Consider the following 23,608-nt stretch of genomic DNA (forward strand, 5'->3'; position numbering starts at 1 on the left):
TGAAAGAGATCATTTCTGATTGGGACATACCAGGTACTAAGATAGTTTCTGTTGTCCATGACAATGCAACAGATATGGTTGCATGCACCAATCAACTGGCCCAGGACCCATCATGGGGAACTGTAAAGGGAGTCTGTTGTGTGGGGCATCACAACAATTGTGCATAAACAGTGCATTAAAGAAAGATTCCATGTGTCGCACTGTTGCTGTTGTAAGGCGCCTTGTTTTACACTTCAAAAAAAGTGCAAAGGCCACCACAGCACTTGCAGGAAAAAACGTCTCAGGTTACGTATGTAACCCTGGTTCCCCAAAGGGAACGAGACGCTGCGTCGAAACGCTTTGGGAACACCTTCAGCGTGACCGCGCTCTGAAACACGTGTGCAATCAGACCAATAGAAGAACGAGACGTCATAGGCGGGTGACGTCACTGACCAGGAAGCATAAAAGCACGTGCGCCAGAACGAGCGTCAGCTTCCAGGAGAGAAGCAGCGCTCGCAGGGATGCAGGAGGATGGCTACGAGACACGGCGTCTCGTTCCCTTCGGGGAACCAGGGTTACATATGTAACCTGAGACGTTCCCCTTCAGGAACTCGAGCCGCGTCAAAACGCTTTGGGAACGAGATGCCCACGCCGCCAGACCCCAGTCCCTGCCTAGGATGTGCTAGGACAAAGGACAGAGGAACCATGCGAGACCCTCAGGTCAAGGTCATAAAACCGCACAAAGGTCAAAGGTGTGGACCATCCCGCAGCGTTACAAATATCTTGCATGGGAACCCCAGCAAGAAAAGCTTTGGAGGCAGCCATGCTCCAGGTAGAGTGAGCTCTGACCCCTAGAGGAGGAGGAAGGTCAGAGGCCTCATAAGCAGAACAAATAGGGTCCACTATCCAGCGACTTAGCGTTTGCTTGGAAGCAGGGAGAACGGGGCTACACGAAGGAGGGACACCCCGTCCCGGCGCACTCTCTCTAGAACTCCCGGGAGCAAAGCGATCGGGGGAAAAGCGTACAGACGTAGCCTCGGCCACGTCTGCACCATGGCATCCAGCCCCAGGGGAGCTGGATGAACTAGAGAGCACCAGAGGGGACATTGCGTGTTCTCCATCGTGGCAAAAAGGTCCATCTGGGCTGGACCAAACACTCTCCAGATCTGCTTCACCACCTCGGGGTGAAGCATCCATTCCCCGGGCCTCGGCCCCTGTCTCGACAGGATGTCTGCTCCCATGTTGAGATGCCCAGGAACATAAACTGCTCTCAGCGAGAGGAGTTTGTCCTGGGACCACACAAGGATCTGGTGCGCCAGCTTGTACAAGGGGCGCGAACGCAGACCTCCCTGGTGGTAGATGTACGAGACCACCGAGGTGTTGTCGGTGCGGACCAACACATGGCGGTCTCTTAGGTCCGGGAGAAAGTGTTTCAGAGCTCGAAACACAGCCAGCATCTCCAGGCAATTTATGTACCACGTGAGTTGGCGACCGCTCCACAGACCGCGGGCAGGGTGGCCACTCATGACCGCTCCCCAACCGGTGAGGGATGCGTCCGTCGCTAGCGTTACGCGGCGACAAGGAGCTCCCAGCACCGGGCCCTGAGACAAGAACCAAGGCTTCCTCCACATGTCCAAGGCACGTAGGCAACGCCGCGTGACCTTGATCATGTGACGTGGGTTTCCCCTCGGGGAGAACCCCTTGGTCTTGAGCCACCACTGTAGGGGTCTCATGTACAGCAGGTCAAAAGGTATCACATTGGACGCTGCTGCCATCAGACCCAGCAGTTGCTGGAACTGCTTTACAGTGAGTGACCGGCCTAGCTTCACTCTCTTAACTGCAGTGAGGATCGACTCGATCCGAGCAGGAGACAAACGTGCCTGCATCGTGGTCGAATCCCACACCACGCCCAGATAAGTGGTCCTCTGTAGTGGAGAAAGCACACTTTTCTTGGCGTTCAGTCTCAACCCCAGTGCCTTCATGTGAGCGAGGACGACATCTCGATGCCGAACTGCCACCATCTCCGACTGGGCTAGGATCAGCCAGTCGTCGATGTAGTTGAGTATGCGGATGCCCTGGAGTCGCAGAGGAGCCAGAGCTGCATCCACACACTTCGTAAAAGTGCGGGGGGAGAGTGCTAGGCCGAACGGAAGAACCCGATATTGGTAAGCTTCGCCCCTGAAAGCAAACCTCAGGAACTTCCTGTGTTGAGGAAGGATGGAGACGTGAAAATATCCATCTTTTAGATCTATCGTGACAAACCAGTCCTCGGACCTGATCTGAGACACGACTTGCTTGAACTTCAGTCGCTTGACTGAGCAGTTCAGAAGACGCAGATCTAAAATGGGCCGCAAGCCCCCATCCTTCTTTGGAACAATGAAGTACCGGATGTAGAACCCGGACTCTCTTACGTGAGGAGGGACCACCTCGATGGCCTCCTTCCTCAGGAGAGTAGCTACTTCCTGTTCCATTACCAGACCCTGCTCGGGGTCCACCAGCGTGGGAGAGACCCCGTTGAACGGCGGAGGTGGTGCGCCGAACTGAATGCGATAACCTCGCTCTACAGTATGCAGGACCCAAGCAGACACATTGGGCAGTAGTTTCCACGCTGCCAAATGATCTACTAAGGGAACCAGCCTCTCGAGGCTGGCCTCTGGTGTTATGTGGGCCGCTGGAACGGTGTCCTGAAACGGTTGCCCGGCAGGAAGCACCTGAACCAGCGGTCCCAGAGACCCCCGCGGGGGTGGCGAGCTTCCCAGCCCCGCTACGTTGCCGGGCGGGAAAAACTGGGGTGAATGCTCGCTGGAGACCGCTGCGCCCTGAAACACCGGCAGGGTTGGCAGAACGATCTCCCGGGCCTCCTGGTCTCTGTCGACGACGGCATTGACGGCGTCGCCGAACAGACCAGCAGGCGAAAGCGGGGCGTCCAGGAGGAAGACCCTGTCCTTCTCTTTCATGTCGGACAGGGTCAACCAGAGATGTCTCTCTGCGGCCACCAGGGCTGCCATAGACCGCCCAATGGCACGGGCGGTCTCCTTGGTAGCACGGAGAGACAAATCAGCGGTCCTCCTGAGCTCGGAGATATCGCTGTCTTTTATCTCCTCGCCTTCATCCAGCTCTTTAAGCAGGTCAGCCTGGTACGCCTGTAACACCGACATGGTGTGCAGACACGCACCAGCCTGACCCGCAGCCATGTACCCCTTGCCCACCAGCGCTGAGGTGACACGCAGCGGCTTGGAGGGCAAGACCGGAGCCTTCAGAGACGATGCAGACTCGGGGGACAGATAGCTCGCGAGCGTCTGTTCCACCCGAGGCATCGCTCTATACCCTCGCTCATCCAACCCCGCCACATACCCGTAGTTATACGAGGCAGGGATGAACAAGCGGGACGAGAAGAGTGAATTCCATGATCTCGACACCTCAGTGTGGAGATCAGGAAAGAATGGAAGGCTCGGGTGTGCTGGAGGTGGTCGAGACCGCAGAAACCTCTCGTCCAATTTACTCTTCTGCGGCTCGACTAATGGCTCGGCGGGCCAATCAATGTTTAGCTTGGCCACCGCCCGAGTCACCACCTCCAACAGCTCCTCGTACTGGGGAAACTGTGGTGCTGCAGCCTCATCAACACTCACCACATCAACCTCCTCAGAGGAAGATATGGGGAGCGTGGAGGCCGACCCCCGGGGGGAAGAAACCGCAGCGCGGGCTTCCGATCCCGAGGGCCGTGCAGCGGATCTGGTGGGTGAGGCAGGAGATAGGGGGTCACCCGTCTCCATACCCTCCACCAGATCCAGTTGCGAACCCCACGACTGCAGCCGCCGCTCCGCCTCGGCGGAAGCGGGACCAGACCTGTGGGGAACGCTGGTGAAGGCTCCCTCCACAGAGAAGAGAGCCTTCTGGGAGCGGAGCAGACGCATGGAAAGCACGTCACAATGCGGGCAATCGCCCCCCTCGAGGGCAGATGCCGCATGCTCCGCTCCCAAGCAAGCCACGCATAGAGCGTGTGTATCCCCGCTCGAGATGTAACGAGAGCAGGGAGGAACACACGCTCTAAAACCTGGCTTGCTAACGTTCTTTGTCTTTTCGGTCTTTTTTGACATCTGTTCCAAAAGAAAAGTGGCGCAAACTAGCAACCAAAACGGGAACAGCACAGACAAAACAGAGCGCTGCTGAAAGACAGAAGCTGATGCTCGTTCTGGCGCACGTGCTTTTATGCTTCCTGGTCAGTGACGTCACCCGCCTATGACGTTCTTCTATTGTCACCCGTCACCCGCCTATCTCGTTCTTCTATTGGTCTGATTGCACACGTGTTTCAGAGCGCTCGAGTTCCTGAAGGGGAACTAAATGTAGTGGAGCATAAACTTGAGCAAGATGCTGCCACTCAGTGGAATTCTGTCTTTCTGACGCTCAATCACCTGTTAGAGCAAAGAGGGCCAGTTTCAGCTGTGCTGACGGATTCAAGTGTCAGCAAATGATCCGACCGTGATCTAGAGCTCACAGCGGAGAACAGCAGTGGATGTCGTCAATGTTTTCAAGCTCACAAGATATGAACGCATGTCTGTCTCCCGCTGTTGAAATGCTTATTAAACTTTATGAATCAACGCTGCTACTAAAACCCAAAAGTCTGAAAGATGATGGGAGCTTAAGGAGCAGTATTTAAATTAAGGCTGTTGTTCTCGACCCATGTTTCAATAAGCTTTCATTTTTCACTGATGAACAAAGGAATGAGGCGTATACTGCGGTGGAAAAATCTGGCTGTCAGGCCTGTACAGGAGGTAGGTGAGGGCAGTGATTTGGTGAAGGAGCGTGTCCCTGCAGGCCCTTCAAAACAAAAAGAGAAGGACCGAATGGTGTCGATGATGTTGTGCAGTGATGAAGAGGAGCAACCATCAGAGGACAGTAAGATGAGGCTTATTTAAAGGACACCACAAAAAGCAATACAGGACCGCTGGAATGGTGGCAATGAGGAAAGAATGAGGAGAGATACCCAAAGCTGTCTAGAGCCACAAAGAGGATCCACTGCATCCCATCTACCTCCACACCATCAGAAAGGATATTCTCCAAGGCTCAACAAGTTGGTTTTTCTTGCACACAAGTTGAAAAGACTCAAACGGACACAGGCAGAGTGAAAGGCTGGATTTTTTTTGTAGGATAGTTAATTCAAAACATTTTAGCTGGTTCAAATTTTATTTTTTTGGTTCTGTGAGCATGTTAGGCTGATACAGGGATAGGCAACCTCAGTTCTGGAGTGCCGATATCCTGCCGAGTTTAGCTCCAGCCCTGAAAAAAACCCTCACCTGCCTGTAGCCCTAGTATTCCTGAATAACTTGATTAGCTTGTTCAGATGTGTTTAAATAGAGCTGGAACTAAACTCTGCAGGTCATTGGCACGCCAAGGATTTATTGTTGGCTTTGCAGTTAAAAAGACAAAGTTGACAATTCTGACTATACTTTCGATTTTTTAATCATGTCTTCATTTTAATTTTATTTATCGATCACTCAGTTTTATCTAATTTAACCAACTGTGGCTTATGTTATGAATATATGTTCCCCTGCACTTTAGGCAATTTGCACACATTTTTTCTGCTCCTTGTGCCTTCATTCTGACATATTTAGCGTTGTATTTTTTTATTTTGATTTATTAGAAAGTTTTAATCTGTCTTATACCCACTTGTTGACTTGCCGTCTTTAATGTGCTCTGTCGCTTCTGTACAGTAAGTTACATGACTGCCCCCTACTGATCATGTCTTTTCTTTGTTAGTGCATCCCCTGTGGTTATGCGTGCCACAGTGTGGTCACACGTGATCCTTTCCCTCTGAAAGTTCATTTTCAATGGCCACATCTGTAGTCATACTGTCAAATGCCAATACTGCAGTTACTTCAGGCAATTTCTACCATATAAAGCTCTATAAAATGTAGGGGGCCACTTGACATGACCCTGAAATCACTGCCACAGCGCTCTCGGAGCACCCTGACAAAACTTCTATTTTTTGCAAGAGCAGTGATTTCTATTTACTATTAATTTACAACAATTAATCTGTTTCACTATAAATACTACCATAGCATTCAGCTACCATAACTTAGATCTTTGGGGAAAACAGTTATGCATCTGAAATGGATGCAGTCCATTTACACAGTAGTCAAAAGGATTTCAAATCAATGGATTTATTAAATACAAAATAGAAAACATTAAATTCAGGCTAATACTGCTAATCTAACACTCTGAAGGGACTAGAAATTATGTGTACAAATAGAAAAATGATACAAATTAACGTAAAGATAAAAAATACCAAATTATTACTTTGACTTTTGCTGAAAATATGTTTTGGTGTATTCAAGTATTCACTGGCAAAGCTCACTCTTCCCCGAGGTCTCTTAACTAGTCAGCAAACGGTGGTGGTGCTCCTTCCATCCAACCGCTCTGTTTCTTGAATTCAGCAACCACACCTTCATCTCACTATCACCTTCAGAATCAGAAGGACTTTGCTGAAAGTAGCATTTTCAATCAGCCTCTGAAAAGCAAAAGCGCCTATACCAGGGATCCTCAAATCTGGCTCATGAGATCCACTTTCCTGCAGAGTTTAGCTCCAACTTTTATCTGATTATAATGATCCTGAAGACTTTGATTAGCATGCTCAGGTGTGTTTGATTAGGGTAAAGCCGGGCTCACACTACAGGATTTTCCCCTCCTGAGAATCGGAGCAAAAATCTTGTGGGGCACCTCGTCCGGTCCCGATGTTCGGCACGGATTATCTGGTAATGTGAGACATTCACAGATAGAATCTTGCAGCTCCCGATCTGCTCTCACACAAATTGGGGCCGCCCCGATCATATCAAACATGTTTGATATTCAGGATTTTAAATCGAGATGATCACAGCTATAATTACCTCAGCACTTTTACAACAGCCAATGCGCGACTGCAAAACAGCTGCTGTACGGTCCACTGGATAGTGGAGATGGAGGAAACTCTTTCTTATGTTTTTGTAGTAACACTGTCTGTACAATATGTGACCCTGGACCACAAAACCAGTCTTAAGTTGCTGGGGTTTATTTGTAGCAACTGCCAAAAATACATTGTATGGGTCATAATTATTGATTTTTCTTTTATGGCAAAAATCATTAGGAAATTAAATAAAGATCATGTTTGATGAAGATATTTTGTGAAATTCCTACTGTAAATATATGAAAACTTAATTTTTGATTAGTCATATACATTGTTAAGAACATTATTCGGACAACTTTAAAGGCAATTTTCTCAATATTTAGATTTTTTTGCACCCTCAGATTCCTGATTTTTAAATAGTTGTATCTCGACCAAATATTGTTCTATCCTAACAAACTATATATCAATGAAAACTTTATTTATCCAGCTTTCATGTGGTGTATAAATCTCAATTTTGAAAAAATGACCCTTATGATTGGTTTTGTGATCCTGGGTCACATATGTTAAAAACATACCACAACCACATGGAGCAAGGGAAGCTCTGGAGTGAAATCGTCTCAGTTTTCCACATAGTGAGTGCATAAAGCTGCTAGCCCACTAATTAACATTTGTAAACATTAGTCCCTGAAATGACAATGTGTTGCGTAAGATCACGTGAGGCGCTCCCTCTGTCATGATAATCTTAATAATATCCTGTAGTGTGTGATGCACTACAGTTTTCAAATCTTGTAGTGTGTGCATGTTTAAGATTTCAGGGAAGATCATCTGCGAAGATTCTCCTTATGTGTGCACTGCAGCCACATTTCATAATCGGTTAGGATTTTAAAAATCCTGTAGTGTGTGAGCCCGGCTTAACTGATTATGAAAGCTGGTTGCAGCGCACACATAAGGAGAATCTTTGCAGATTATCTTCCCTCAAATCTTAAACACGCACACACTACAAGATTTGAAAGTCATGGCGCATCACACACTACAAGATATTATTAAGATTATCATGACGGAGGGAGCGCCTCATGTGATTTTATGCAACAGATCATTATTTTAGCAACTAATGTTTACGTTTGTTAGCTAGTGTGCTAGCAGCTTTGGGCACTCACCCGGTATGTTCAAAACTGAGACAATTTTACCCCAGAGCTTCTCTTACTCCATGCGGTTGTGGTACGTGTTCGACATATTATACAGACAGTGTTACTACAAAAACATAAGAAGCAGTTTCCTCCATCTCCACTATCCATCGGACCATACAGCAGCTGTTTTGCAGTTGCGCATTGGCTGTTGTGAAAATACTGACATAATCATCTAGCCATCTTCATCCCGATTTACAATCCTAAATATCAAACATGTTTGATATTAATCAGGCCCCGATTTGTGTGAGAGCAGATCGGGAGGTGAAAAATTTGATCTGTGAATGCCTCACATTACCAGATAATCTGAGCCGAACATCGGGACCGAACAAGGTGCTCAACAAGATTTTTGCTCTGATTCTCGGGAGAATCAGGCTAAAAATCCAGTAGTGTGAGCCAGGCTTTAGAGCTAAACTCTGCAAGAAAGAGGCAGATGAGCCAGATTTGAGGATCCCTTGCACAGTCTGTAGAAGGCATATAACCACGTTTACATCATTCAGATTAAAATCATTCAGATTGAAAGATTCGGTGCATTGTTTATCTTATCCGATATGGTGTTTATATGAGAAACTGCTTTAAAGGTGCTATATAAAAATAAAGTTATTATTATTATTATTATTATTATTGTATGTGCTGGCACCTTTTTTGGTGCCAAGTTTGGGACACGCTAATAGTGTACAAGTCACCAGAAGAAAATACACCAGTATTTACGTTAATATTTTGAATAGCTGCTTGCACTTACTTAAAATAAACAATCTAATATTTGAATCCCTTGTGTTCATTTGAGTGCTCGGTCATGTTGACCAGAACACGAAACTCACAGAAATGATACGGCTGTCTTCTATCGTACCACACACAAAACCAAATAAATTTCTTGTTTGCAGTTTATAATAACTAAGTTGCACAGATATATCTACCAGATAAAATAATAAACACAGTATAGCTTGATCTCAGCCAGGTGATCAACACATATCATCATAACACCCTAATTTCTTAATGTTAAAGCATTAAGCGATAAAATTAGAGTGTGACCCTCTGTAAGGCAGCTCTGAAATGAATTTAAGTTTTATGGTACTTAAATGGAATGAATACACAATTTCTTACCAAGAGTTGTGATCGCGTAGAATTGCTGATGATCAAAAAACTTTGGTCGCTTTCTTATGCGTGCTGTTTTACCAGTTTCACTTTCGCTTTCAAAATCACGTTTAGCAAGGAGGAAAAAGGATGGACAGGGGGGTACGGCCCACGAATGCCCCAGAGTCTGTTGCTATATTAATGTTCTAAGAACATCATTTAAAACATTATTAGAACGTTTCATTCCCCATTATTTTAATGTTCTAAAAACGTTCCCCTAACGTTTTTAAAGTTTTTGGTTCCCTTTGTTTTTGTTTAGAAGAATGTTTTTTTTAGGTTATATTTATTTCATAACCATAAAATAATGTTCCCAGAATGTATAAATAACCTAAAAATAACTTGCAGAGAACATTTTCTAATGGTTATTTTTAGGTTATTTTTTATAACCATAAAATAACATTTCCAGAACATTGCAGGGTGGTTGTTTTTAAAATAACCTAAAAATAACAAACAGAGAATGTTCCCTAATGGTTATTCTGCTGGAACACTGCTGGCAACGTGACAGACACGAGACGAGAACAGGAACATGCAACATTTGACAACAAGCTGGCCCAGGACTGCAAATACAAGGACAATAAATAGGGAGCAAATGAGGTAGGTAATGAGGGAAGTGGGGCAAATGAACCAATAATCAGGTAACAAGATGGGCAGGGTAAAGACAATAGACATGAGAGCACATGGCACATGGAAACAAGAAAAAAAGTCATGTGCTCACACAAAAACACAAGCACATGTCCAGCAAAACAAATCACCGACCATATGTAAAACAAGACAAGAACACACAGCTAATGAGAAAACTCATAACATGAAAGCACACACCCAGTGAAAAACAAGCTGTTTGCTACACAGCACAAGACAAAACATAAAATAGCATGAAAACACTCAGCTGAAAACACCAGCTGCATGCAACAACGACACAAGACATCAAAAAAGCTACACAAAACACAGCACATGTGGACAAAAGAGTGTGCGACAAGAGCGAACTCGAAACTGCACGCTCTAAACATTTACTCATATCTGTGAATAAATATCATATTTTATAAACCTTACATTGTGTTAAAGTCATTTTTTATTTGGTGCTGAAGAAATGTAAATTCTGGGTACCCCGTAATGGACAGATTTAATCGTATTTGATCTTACGTGTGGTTGATGTGCTCAGATTATTTTTATTAATTAAACAACAGATAAAAACAAGATATGTGTTTTATAATACTGACTAGGCGTCTTTTAATATACTGGGTCGTGATTGTGCTGGATAATTACTGACATACAGCTGTCACGAATCTGGTCGGTGTCCCGTTGTCCACTCACCACCAGATGTCACTCTCGCTTCACCTACACACTCTGACTGTTACTTTGCATCTCGGACTGCATCTCCCATCCTCCACCGCTCTGATTGCGTCAGCCCCCGTGACCAATCAGGCGTTCTATAAAAACCCCGGTCCTCCCCAGTTGCACTTCATGGATTGTTGAATTGTTGTGTCGTTGTATTGTTATTGTATTCCTAGTTTCTGGTTTTTGATCTCCCGCCTGGTTTTCTCGTCTACGTCTGTCTAGCCGCCTGCCTTGTGGATTATCGCCCTTGTTTGTCGGATCATTCTCTTCGTCTGCCGGTTACACACCTGTCTGCTCCTGTATCGACCCTGCCTGTACGACCATGTCTTTGTCTCGTCCCAATAAAAGCTCGCATATGGATCCGCTCGCCTCTCGTCTTGTTCATCTCGTAACAACAGCAGAGTGATCATGTTGGAGTAAAGATGTTAGGGGAACATTATAATTATATTCTAACGTTAGGGGGATGATATAATAACGTTCTAAAAACCAAAAACGAACATTCTAGAAGCATTTGAAGAATGTTATAATAATGTTCTACAAACCAAAAACTAGCATTCCGGGAATGTTGGGAACGTCCTGGCAAAAATAAATAAATAAATAAATAAATAAATAAAATCTGGGAATGTTCTGTTAACCAAAGACTATTAGCTGGGATACTGGGATACACTTTGCATTCTAGTGTATTTTCTCATTCACTGTTATTGCAAATGTCAGAAAAACAACTTGAGAATAAATAAAGTGTCTTCTGACTTTTAAACACATTGTAAGATTTTAATTTTAATCAGATAGTTTTTTGCTCTCTCTCATGCCAGGGGGAAAAAGGCCACTGGAATGTGTCTTTGTGTCATCCGATACACAAATTATGTTGCTATACAAATTGTCTCATTTTGTCAAGACGTATTTTTAATGACGTTCCACTAACAATGCAAAAAAACGTTTTTATGCTAACATGTTTAGAACGTTTATCAATGGCATTTAACCTTGAGAAAACCTTCTACTAATGTTACTGCAAGAACGTTTTTCGATAACTTTGAGAGAACCTTTAGAGAACGTTTTCTCTTAGCTGGGACAATGCTCCATGTAAACGCACTCACAGACACATCTGTTTTACAAACGTCACTCAAACAAAGAACCAGGAAACAGGGGTGAGTTCACATGAGTTCCTGGGAAAGTGAAAGTGTGTTTGAGCTGTCGTGTGTTGGTGTCTCTGTATTCAGGCAGTAAAATGGCAGAAGCCAGATTTTCTCAGGATGAGTTCATGTGTTCAGTGTGTCTGGGTCTCCTGAAGGATCCAGTGACCATCCAGTGTGGACACAGTTACTGTAAGAGCTGTATTACAGGCTGCTGGGATCAGGAGGATCAGATGAGAGTCTACAGCTGCCCTCAGTGCAGACAGACCTTCAGACCAAGACCTGCTTTAGCTACAAACACCATGCTGACTAAACTGGTGGAGAAACTGAAGAAGACCAAACTTCCTGCTGACTGTTACGCTGGAGCTGGAGATGTGCAGTGTGACGTCTGTACTGGAAGAAAATACAAAGCCGTCAAGTCCTGTCTGATGTGTCTGAACTCTTATTGTCAGAATCACCTTGAACAACATGAGATTTTCTTTAAAGGAAAGAGACACAATTTGACTGAAGCCACTGGACGACTGCAGGAGATGATCTGCCAGAAACATCAGAAGATCCTTGGGGTTTTCTGTCGCACTGACCAGAAATGTATATGTACGCAGTGTGCGATGGAGGAACATAAAAACCACAACACCGTATCAGCTGCAAAACAGAGAACAGAGAAACAGGTATTTAGAACTAGTAATCAAGTTAATACTGAGCGTCGTGATCTAATAGTCTGTTTATATTTTATGTAGAGCTGCAGCGTAATCGGCCCTTGTCTGACAGCTGGTCAGAATTCTCAGCCGTGTCCGACCCGAGCCCGTCTATATATATATACACTGTGTGCAGAATTATTAGGCATGTTGATATTCTGGTCATATTTTTTTTCCAAACACATTTTACCAATTCCAAACCACATCAGTCTTAGTAACTACTGTTAATTTTGTATTTAATCATTTATATGTGATGTATAATTGTCCGTGAAGGCTGGAAGTGAAAAACTCCTTATATTCAGGTGTGCAGGATTATTAGGCATGTTTTCTTTTACAGATAAAATGAGCCAAAAAAGATATTTAACCCAGACTGAAAAGTCCAAATTATTAAATGCCCATGAGAAGAATGCAATACTAATGTATTACAAGAATTTGCAAAGTTAAGGCTTGACCATTGGACAGAGAAATGCTTGTTGAGTCTGCATGGTCAGAAAAAACAGGTGGAGAAGAAAAGATGCATGTTAACTGCAAAAGAATTAGGAATTAAGGTGAAGAATTAGGTGTGACACCATCAGGAACCGTTTAGTCTCCAGCGCCACCATTTTCCAGAACTGCAACCGACCTGGAGTCTTCAGAAGTACAATGTGTCAGGTTCTCAGAGACTTTGCTTGGTAAAAAATCCTAAAAAATGCCCCTGACTTAATAAGAATAACAAGCTGACGTGTTGTGAAATACATGAAGACAGTTTTTTTATATGCTTTAGAGACAGATAAGTTGAGAGTGACTCTTGAAGGACAAGCATCACATCCTCTTGTACCTCTGATTCAAGAATTTATCTTCTAAAATCTGGCAGTAAGTAAGTTCATGTTTAGTCTCTTATCCTGAAAAGTCTGACTTGCAGAGATGGACTAAAATGAACTCCCAAAACTTACTGCCAGATTTTAGAAGATAAATTCTATGTGAAAATGTATTTCACAAGACGTCAGCTTGTTATTCTTATTAAGTCAGGGGCATTTTTTCGGATTTTTTACCAAGCAAAGTCTCTGAGAACCTGACACATTGTACTTCTGAAGACTCCAGGTAGGTTGCAGTTCTGGAAAATGGTGGCGCTGGAGAACTGGAAACGGTTCCTGATGGTGTCACACCTAATTCTTCACCTTAATTCCTAATTCTTTTGCAGTTAACATGCATCTTTTCTTCTCCACCTGTTTTTTCTGACCATGCAGACTCAACAAGCATTTCACTGTCCAATGGTCAAGCCTTAACTTTGCAAATTCTTGTAATGCATTAGTATTGCATTCTTCTCATGGGCATTTAATAATTTGGACTTTTCAGTCTGGGTTAAATCTCTTTTTTGGCTCATTTTAGCTGTAAACGAAAACATGCCTAATAATTCTGCACACCTGAATATAAGGAGTTTTTCACTTCCAGCCTTCACGGACAATTATATATCACATATAAATGATTAAACACAAAATTAACAGTAGTTATTAAGACTGATGTGGTTTGGAATTGGTAAAATGTGTTTGGAAAAAAAATATGACCAGAATATCAACATGCCTAATAATTCTGCACACAGTGTATATATATATATATATATTTTTTTTTTCCCCTCTCCCAAAAACTCCCACTGTATCAGCTATTAAAATAGTTCAGTCTTGTGTGTAATGGTAAAGTGATTATATTTTGTTTCATTTTTTTATGAAGTTAATTTAGAAAAATGTTTGAAGCATTTTTGCTATAGTTAAATATAGGTTTTGTTTTTTTTAAGTAACGACCAAGCGGCCAGTGGAAGACTGATCATATCTGTTTGATCAATTTTGCCTTCTTAAATCATCACGACTTGCCTAGATAAATGTGTTCTATCGGTCGCATACTTGGTCGTTTGTGCGGAGAGTGGAAGCTGAAGCGCGCTTTGCAGGACATGGAGGCGCCAGCGCGATTACTTGCATTTTTTTAGTGGAAACAATTTAAAATATTTCTTCATTTTTGCTCATAAAGGTAAGAGTAATACATAATCTTGGAACTGTAAAGGGTCTACTTTTATTTGTGTGCACTCACAATATTAAAAAAAAAAAACGTTGCAAACGGTCCTTTTAATAAAATAAAGAAAACAAACATGATGCGCTTTCTGTCGCTTCAACAGGAGCGCTTCACAAAAATGAACCGAAACTCAGCGACTACAACCTTACAGACATGATATTATATATCTACAGAAAGCTTCAAATTATCACTTAACGAAATAAAACAAAACGAAAACGAAAACAAAAACTTTCATCCAAGGAGGAGATGGCGAGTCAGCGTCGGTAACTTCATCCTTGCAAGTTGCGACACTGACTCCGAAAACACTGGTTTATTACTAAATAATTAAAAAATCTCCTTACTATTTCCCCATGACACATTCACAGTAATTACTTTTGCTGGTGCTTTGCGGCAAGCTTTAGCCTATTGCATGCACTTGAAATGCAGGGCTCTATGCAGTCTGAAACACTCCTTAATCTTCATGTTAATTAATTTTTGATGATTTTAACCAATCATCACTTCTGGAGTTTGAACCTACAGCTATTAGTTATCAGCTCCACTCTTACTGGATTCATCTGTTCACATGATGAGTTAGTGACTGTAGTTTTATGTGAGACTGTCTATCATCTGTTCGTCCTGCAGAAGCAGCTGAAGAAGACGCAGAAGACGTTCCAGCAGAGAATCCAGCAGAGAGAGAAAGATCTTCAGCAGCTGAGAGAGGCTGTGGAGTCTCATAAGGTGAGTCTGGAGAAGAAGAGAAGTTTGTCTCAGTCTCAGTTCAGACTCTCTTGTCTCTTTCAGTCCCACTGAAGCCTGAATCACTGTGTGTCCTAACAGCGCTCTGCACAGACAGCAGTGGAGGACAGTGAGAGGATCTTTACTGAGCTCATCCGCTCCATTGAGAGAAGCCGCTCTGAGCTGATACGGCTGATCAGAGATCAGGAAAAGCGAGCGGTGAGTGGAGCTGAAGGACGACTGGAGCGACTGGAGCAGGAGATCAATGATCTGAGGAGGAGAGACGCTGAGCTGGAGCAGCTTTCACACACACAGGATCACATCCAGTTCCTGCAGGTAACACAGATCTAGAAGAACACCATCATAGTGGACTTGAGACACATCCTGCTGTGACACGAGACTTATATGAGAAACATGTCTTATTGTATAATCATCAGTAAGGCTCTCATCTGATCATCTGATCAGAGTATACTGAGAAAGAACATCACCCATATTATTTTATATACTTTGTTTTTTAACTGTGAAACAGAATGTGCTTCAATTGTTCTCCATTTGTTTCTCTTCTCTAGTCACGTTTGATCTCACAAGTCTCTGTAATATCACACATCACTGTGAAGTCGTTCCTACAGTCAACAAGTGTTTGGTCTGGTACCTAAAAATCAGTTGAAACTGTCTTCATGTCTGTGGTCTCCCCTTCTTTTAAAATCAGTCAAGATTTGAAAATCGTCTAAGCAATCAGTCTCATCAGGATTTTGCAGGACTTTTTTTTTATTTTTGCTGCCTAAAATGTGCTTTTATCAAAAATTGGGGTGATATTTGCAACATGTTTTTCTTGTTGGTGCTTTACAGTGAAAAGCCACTAATTATAATGATGGATTCATATAACTAGTGTCAGTGACAATAAGAGTACAAATGCTTTTGTGAGTCATTACTGAAATTGTGTTTCAGTCATTGGTCACACAGTAATACTACCATAGTATTATATAGTATAATACTATTGAAAATATGTAATAATATAGTACAATATAATAATAATAATAATAATAATATAGAAATATTATAATTCTGCTTAGCTGAAAATACAGAATTGAGTCTGACAGTAGTTTGCCCATAGTCACTCAATCAGTCACATTATTTATTTATTTATTTATACAATGTAACAATCAAATTGTCTATTGTGTAATATTGTTTATATATATATATATATATATATATATATATGTGTGTGTGTGTGTGTGTGTGTGTGTGTGTGGATTATTACTAATTACATTCACTAGAAATATTTGTAAAAGAAAAAAAAAAAGCATTTCCAGTAAAATAATGTACTTACTGTAATCTAATCTAATCTAATCTAGGCTGCTAGATTTATTATGGAGACTAGTAAATACTCACCCCGACCGATATGTATTATATTGACTCTTCTATATAGTAGTTTAATAGTAGCCTTCATTAAATCTGATCTTAAAGCAACAGGACAAAAACATAGTTGATAAAAATAGTCATTTTATGACTCTAGACATAACTTTGTGAAGACAGTGGCATAATACATAATACGTTTTTTAGCCTTGATGCTTTATTCCATCTTGAATACTGTGATGCTTGCGTAATGCATTTGTATCCAGTATGGTTGTTCCCATGGTAGTGATTTAAAGTGTTGTTTCTCTGGCATTTTCAAAGGCACAAAAATATAATACTGTGGCTTGGCTTACTACACATTCTAATGAAATCTAATTTTAAACATCTTTTACTGTACCAATTTTTTTTTTTTTTTTTTTTTTTTATGGCCCTTATATTTCCTATTTAAACCAATGCGGATTAATTAAGTCATTTTAGGACAAGACCGCCCTGATTGTAAAGCGGAACATGATTGGTTTTAGCGAGAGCGTGCTATGATTGGCCAGCGAAGGGAGACTGTTATCTGATTGGCTTGAGTGGATAGTGGGCGGAGTCCACGCATTTGTGGATCTTCAGCGTCTTGACGCTAGAAATGTTTGAAAATTCACAAATGCACTATGCACAGCAACCACGGCAGGCCAGCGATTTCATCCTATTGAGCCGACTGCCTGAGGTCAGCTTAATGACGCTCAGGAGTCAGGACAGTTGACGAGCCACTGATCATTTGCACGTGTTTCTAAGCCTTGCCCATTTAAACATTAAAAAGAGTTTAAAGCATTCAAACAAGAAGTGGAGGAGAGCCGCATCAAACAGCGCTCAAACACAGAACCAAGCTCTCCTTCGCGTGCTCCTGCAGCTGAATGAACATACACCTCACCAGATCAAACATACAAACACAAAAAGATGCAAAAAGCTTCCAGCACCCGCGTGCTGCATACTGTTCGCGGAGAGCCGCGTCCCACAGCCCTTGAACACCGAAATTAAGTTTTGCCTCTTCTTGCCTTCGAACCGACAAATATGTACAAATACTATGTCGAAATACCTGTCTTGGCAAGTATCCTCGTGAAAAAAAACTGCCCGTTATTTCCTAAGTGAACGTAAACAGTTCAAAAAGAAATCGGATGTGTATCATTGTATTGGATGCATTGGATGTCTCTTAAAGTGGCCTTGCCTAATTTACTAGCTTGCTGTCGGTGTCCTTAATGTTAATCCAAGAAATTAAATGAGAGAAAATCACTCACTGCTTTTTACTGAGTTGCTGTGTAATTTTAACAAGAATTAATCTATATTTAATTTATACAGTGAAGACTATGCAATGCTATCTTACATTTGACTATTCTGTTTCTGTACTTGGACACTTACAAACTTGAAATAACTTAAACATTGTTTAATTTGCATCTTTGTTCTATTTATTTATTAGTGCTATTTACACAATGGGCAACGGGGCCCCGCAAACCCCAGCTACAGCGCTGTTTGTGGATCATAATCTGTTTATTTGGAATTGTGCTACGATTCTACCCCCATACCATTAGCACACTTCAAGTTTACTTGGAATGCCATTGCAATGTGTTTTAAAGTCACTAAAACAGAGGTCTCCTGGAGGGCTGCAGCTCTGCAGAGTTTAGCCCCAACCAGCTCCAACTCACACCTGCTTGGAAGTTTCTAGTAATCCTGAAGACCTTGATTAGCAGGATCAGGTGTGTTTGATTAGGGTTGGAGGTAAACTGTGTAGAGCTGTGGCCCTTCAGGAATAGAGTTTGAGACCAGGGCCATGTTAACCATTGGGCTAAGTGGGGCTGAAGCCCCGGAGCCCGAGCAAGGAGGGGGCCCGTGATTGGATGTGGAGTAGATTGACAGGCCATGGGTAGCGCCGATCGCCAAAGCCTCACCACGCCTCCCACATATTAGCACTATTAGGAGCTTTTCCATACATTTTATATTACCACTACAGATTAAAACATGACGTTTGAATTTGGTTCACCAATCAAATGCATTTATTCTATATTTTACTTTTGAAGGACCATGCACAAATTTATCAGGTGATTGCTGCAAATAATTTTAGCATTTACCTTTCTTCACTTCATTCTGGCATAATCTGAAAATAGCCTACGCAATAGAACAATCTTTGAGAAGTAAAAATGTAAACTTCTGGGAAAAAACAAACAAACAAACAAACAAAACAAAAAAAACACCATTGTAAAGGGGGCTGAGTTAGTTAGTCAAATCCCCAGGTAGGTAATTTTTTAGTAGAGCTGATGATGGAGTGGAAGTTGTGGAAAAGCAGTGGACAAGCACTGTGGCATTTAAGCATTGTGGTTTAAAAACAAATGTAACTGTTCAGGGACAGCAAGGCAAAGTTCATTTTAGCACATTTGCGCGTTAAGACAGTTTCAGCGTGATACACGCAGCGCGCACCTGCTTGTACAGCGCCTGACTAAACTTGAGTTCTTTTTCGCACCTTGCGATTAAATGTTCAGATACACATGGTTTCCTAGTCAACACAATCATTGGTGTCTTAAATGAACATAATTAAAGTAGAGCCTAAAATATAGGCCCTACCCTGGCCCGAGTTCGACCCAAGCCTTAAGGCCCAGTGAGGTCTTAATGCAGCCCTGTTTGACACCAGTGCACTAAAAGTAAAGGATAGTATGACTAAAGTTTGTTATTAGTATAACATTAATGTGTGTTCAACACTCTTACAGTATAACTGAATTGTAATTGTAATGTCACCAAAATACATTTGAATTCTGCATTTGCAAAACTTAAAAACAATAGTGGACTTAAGTACTTAAGTGTAGTTAAGTATACTTGAAATAGTTCCACTTTAGCACAAACAAGTATATTTATTACAACCTTATAGTTAAACTTCAGCACTGCTTTTGCACAACTAAAATGCATTTAGTACAAAATTAGTTGTTCCAGATTAACAGACTTCAAGTGTACCAGTTTATAATGTGCCACAAATACATTTAATTATACTAAAGTACACACATGAATAAGTTGTGTTTAAGTATACTATTTTTTCACTAGGGCACTTCTTTGTGCTTTCCTTCTTTTTTATGTGTTAGCTATAAAATATAATAAAATAATATTTTCACCAACTAGATATAAAAAAAGAACAAAACTTTTAATTATATGTGATAGATAGATAGATAGATGCTTTACAATATATTTTATTGAAATAAGAGAAATAAATATGTTATTCTGAGTTTATACAGAATGCAGTTTCATGTTTTTCATCTGCAGAACAAAAAGATTTTAAACATTGTAACTTGTAAATATATGAAGTAAAAGAATGAATGAAGAATGAATGTTTGACAGTAAGACTCACAGCACAGCCAATGAACACAATACACAACACATTGCAATCAGTTTGGTGTGGTGTGGTTTTTAAACTTTTAGACTGAAAAATTCATAAAGATTACATGAGTGAAGAGGGAAGATTTCATGAACATTTATTTAAACAAAAAACTGTTTAGGTTTTCTACTACTGCAAAATTCCCTGACCAGATAGAAAAGAAGAATGATGGCTGATTTCAGCATTTGATGAACAAACAGAGACTTAATCTTGCACTTGAAGTGCATTTTTAGAAAGCATAAAAAAAAAAAACTTTTTATTTCTGTTTTCTATAGAGTTTCCAATCTCTCTCAGCACCTCCTCGAGCTACCGATGTAAAAGACGATTCCCTCACTTCTCTCACCTCTTTTGATGGTCTGAGAGAATCTGTCCATCAGCTGAGAGACAAACTGGAGGATTTCTGCAAAGAGGAGCTCAAGAAGATCTCAGACAGAGGTAAAGTCCTGGAGATTGATCTGCTCTCAGAAACGAGTCCATCATCATCTCATATCATGGAGAACATCATATTAGAAATGTGTTAGGAATGGATGCAGGATCATGAGAATCACACTGTTCATGTCTGTTGATTTCCACAGTCACATCCACCAACACTGATCCCAGGACCAGAAACCAGGACTTCCTACAATGTAAGTCAGCAAGAAAACAAGCAGAAAAACTCTCTGAGTGTGTTCATGTTCTTCCTGTAGAAGGTGAAAGAAAACATGATAGAAGAGGCACATCCACCAACACTGTTCCCAGGACCAGGAACGACTTCCTACAATGTAAGTCAGTAAGAAAACAAGCAGAAAAACTCACTGAGTGTGTTCATGTTCTTCCTGTAGAAGGTGAAAGAAGAGTTTTATAATTGATGATGTAAATGATGATTTGCACAGGATATCTGCTCATCTGTACTGAGACACTGATGATACACTGAACATGAAGAGTTCAGCTACATGAAACATCAAACAGATTCATAATTCCTGATTCTGATGTGTTTTATCTCCATCAGATTTCCATCAGCCCACTCTGGATCTGAACACAGTGAATAAACACCTCCGTCTGTCTGAGAACAACAGAGTGATTACTGACACTGGCACAGTCCAGCCGTATCTTGATCATCCAGACAGATTTGATGGGTGTCAGCAGGTGTTGTGTAGAGAGAGTGTGTGTGGACGCTGTTACTGGGAGATTGAGTGGAGTGGAGATGATGGTGTGGACATATCAGTGTCATATAAGAGCATCAGCAGGAAGGGACAGGGTGATAAGTGTGCGTTTGGATTCAATGATCAGTCCTGGAGTTTGATCTGCCGTCCGTTCAGTTACTCCTTCCTACACAATACAATATGGACTTTTCTCCCTGTGTTTCCCATCATCAGTAGAATAGGAGTGTATGTGGATGAGAGTGCAGGAACTCTGTCCTTCTACAGCGTCTCTGACACAATGAACCTCATCCACACAGTCCAGACCACATTCACTCAGCCGCTCTATCCTGGGTTTTATGTTTATTACAAATCATCAGTGACACTGTGTTGATGAATCAGAATAGACTGATGAGAGATTCTACCCATAATGCTTTGAGCTGCATGATAAATCACTAGCAGTGACATGTCAGAATAACAGTGAGAGTCTCTTCTTTTCTTTGTCTTTTTTATTGTTTGCACACTAAAAGTTGTATAGTTGAGGCACATGCAGTGAAACAGTATCTTCAGATCAAGTATGGAAAACTGTAAGCACGTTATCTGCTTTACACTAAGCTTGAAATTGAAAAACAAACTTGTTGCAAAATGCTAAATACAGTTCTCTACATAAAATAATTCAAAATTTAAATGCCACACTTGTTCACTGATTACCTACATGCAATCATGTGTGAAGGCATTTATATATAAATTGTACCCCCTTGCATTACTTTTTATAGTGAAAATATACCTAAGTTGGTCACTTAGAAATCAAAACTCAGTGTTTTAAGACACGTTTTTTGCCATTTCAAGGCACTGCATTCCAAAATACCACACCTATGAACCAGTTGATCAAACGACTCCTTAAGTGCAGAATGGGGTCCTCCATGCCAACTAGGGTCCTTACAACACACCTCACGTACTCATATTTTTAGACCGACTATACAACATCGCTCTGGTTTCACGAGCATTCATCTGACTGATGCAGGGTCTATGCAAGAATGGACTGGCTATTTTATTGTATTAATTATGCATATAAATATGTCCTAAATTTTTTGTTCAAAATGCAGACTTTGGAAATGCATGGATATTGACAGATTTTGTAATGTGGAGATAAATAAATGTTTTCATCAGTGTGCAGTACTGGCCTTGTGTGATGTGTTTGATCAATATATTCATGTACATGAACATGTACACCAACAATATCATAGCCAGACATCATGTATGTGCCATGTGATGTCTAAATTATTATTTTATTAATTTATTTTTTATTACTGTAAAGTTTTGAATGAAGTGTTTCCTTTGGATAAAGATCTGAAGTGCTATTAGTGTGTGTGGATGTGTGAATTGCAGTGTTTTGACAAAATGAGCCTTGTTTTTAAAATTGTGCTTAAGCAGTCATAAAAAACGTCTCAGGTTACGTATGTAACCCAGGTTCCCAGAGGGAACGAGACGCCACGTCGAAACGCTATGGGAACGCCTTCAGTGTGACCGTGCTCTGAATCACATGTGTAATCAGTCCTATGGAAGAGCGAGACGTCACCGGCGGGTGACGTCACTGACCAGGAAGCTTAAAAGCATGTGCGCCGGAACCGGCATTAGCTTCAAGAGAAGCAGCGCTTGCAGGGATGCAGGAGAATGGCCCCGAGATGTGGCGTCTCGTTCCCTCGGGAACCTGGGTTACATACGTAACCTGAGACGTTCCCCTTCAGGAACTCGAGCCGCGTCGAAACGCTATGGGAACAAGATGCCCACGCCGCCAGAATCTAAGTCCCTGCCTAGAAAGAGCTAGGGCAAAGGACAGAAGAGCCAGGAGAGACTCGCAGGTTTAGGTCATAGAACCTGACGAAGGTAAAGGGTGTAGACCATCCCGCAGCATTGCAGATATCCTGCATAGGGACGCCTGCAAGGAAGGCCTTGGAGGCAGCCACACTCCAGGTCGAGTGAGCCTTGACCCCCACAGGAGGAGGGAGGCCAGAGGACTCATATGCAGAAAAAAACAGCATCCACAATCCAGCGACTTAGGGTCTGTTTGGTAGCAGGGAGACCCTTTTTAGCTGGACCATAGCATACAAAGAGCTGGTCCGATTTTCTCCACATTGCAGGTCTGTGGATGTATGTGTCCAATGCTTGTACTGGACACATACAATTAAGCTTCTGCTGGTCAGGTTCCCGAAAAGGAGGAGGAAAAAAGGCCTGGAGTATGACAGGCCGTGGTGTTGAGGAGAGGACTTTAGGGACATACCCCGAACGAGGGTACAGAAAGGCTTTAGAAAGGCCTGGCGCAAAGTCCAGAAAAGAAGGGGCCACAGAAAGGGCCTGAAGGTCCCCAAATCTCTTTAGGGAGGAAAATGCAAGAAGAAGAACTGTTTTAATAGTAAGATGACGGTCAGAAATATCCTCAATACACTCGAATGGGGGCCTACAGAGAGCCTCTAACACCACAGACAGATCCCATGAGGGGACACGAGGTTGTACAGGAGACCTCAGCCTCAGTGCACCGTGGAGGAAACGTGTAACAAGGGGGTTCTTACCCACGGAAAGACCACCAAGAGGGGCGTGGTAGGCCACAATGGCCGCCACGTAAACCTTCAAGGAGAAGTGGGT

At 42.3% G+C, this 23,608-nt stretch overlaps 1 protein-coding gene across 2 annotated transcripts; it reads left to right on the plus strand.

The window, feature by feature from the left end:
• The first annotated feature begins 11,689 nt into the window (after window positions 1–11,689).
• On the plus strand, window positions 11,690–22,131 carry LOC127176407 (tripartite motif-containing protein 16). Of its 2 annotated transcripts, none has more exons than XM_051128072.1 (6): window positions 11,690–12,310; window positions 15,002–15,097; window positions 15,197–15,430; window positions 20,123–20,282; window positions 20,423–20,608; window positions 20,836–22,131. In XM_051128072.1, the coding sequence occupies exons 1-6, from the start codon at window positions 11,738–11,740 to the stop codon at window positions 21,357–21,359; spliced, it is 1,773 nt and encodes a 590-aa protein (XP_050984029.1). In that variant the 5' UTR covers window positions 11,690–11,737; the 3' UTR covers window positions 21,360–22,131. The 2 variants fall into 2 exon arrangements, with proteins under 2 accessions (XP_050984029.1, XP_050984030.1); XM_051128073.1 differs by having other exon boundaries at window positions 20,423–20,473.
• The last annotated feature ends 1,477 nt before the right edge of the window (window positions 22,132–23,608 follow it).

Source organism: Labeo rohita, chromosome 14 (genome assembly GCF_022985175.1).
Source record: "Labeo rohita strain BAU-BD-2019 chromosome 14, IGBB_LRoh.1.0, whole genome shotgun sequence".
In the NCBI taxonomy this organism is placed as follows: domain Eukaryota; kingdom Metazoa; phylum Chordata; class Actinopteri; order Cypriniformes; family Cyprinidae; genus Labeo; species Labeo rohita.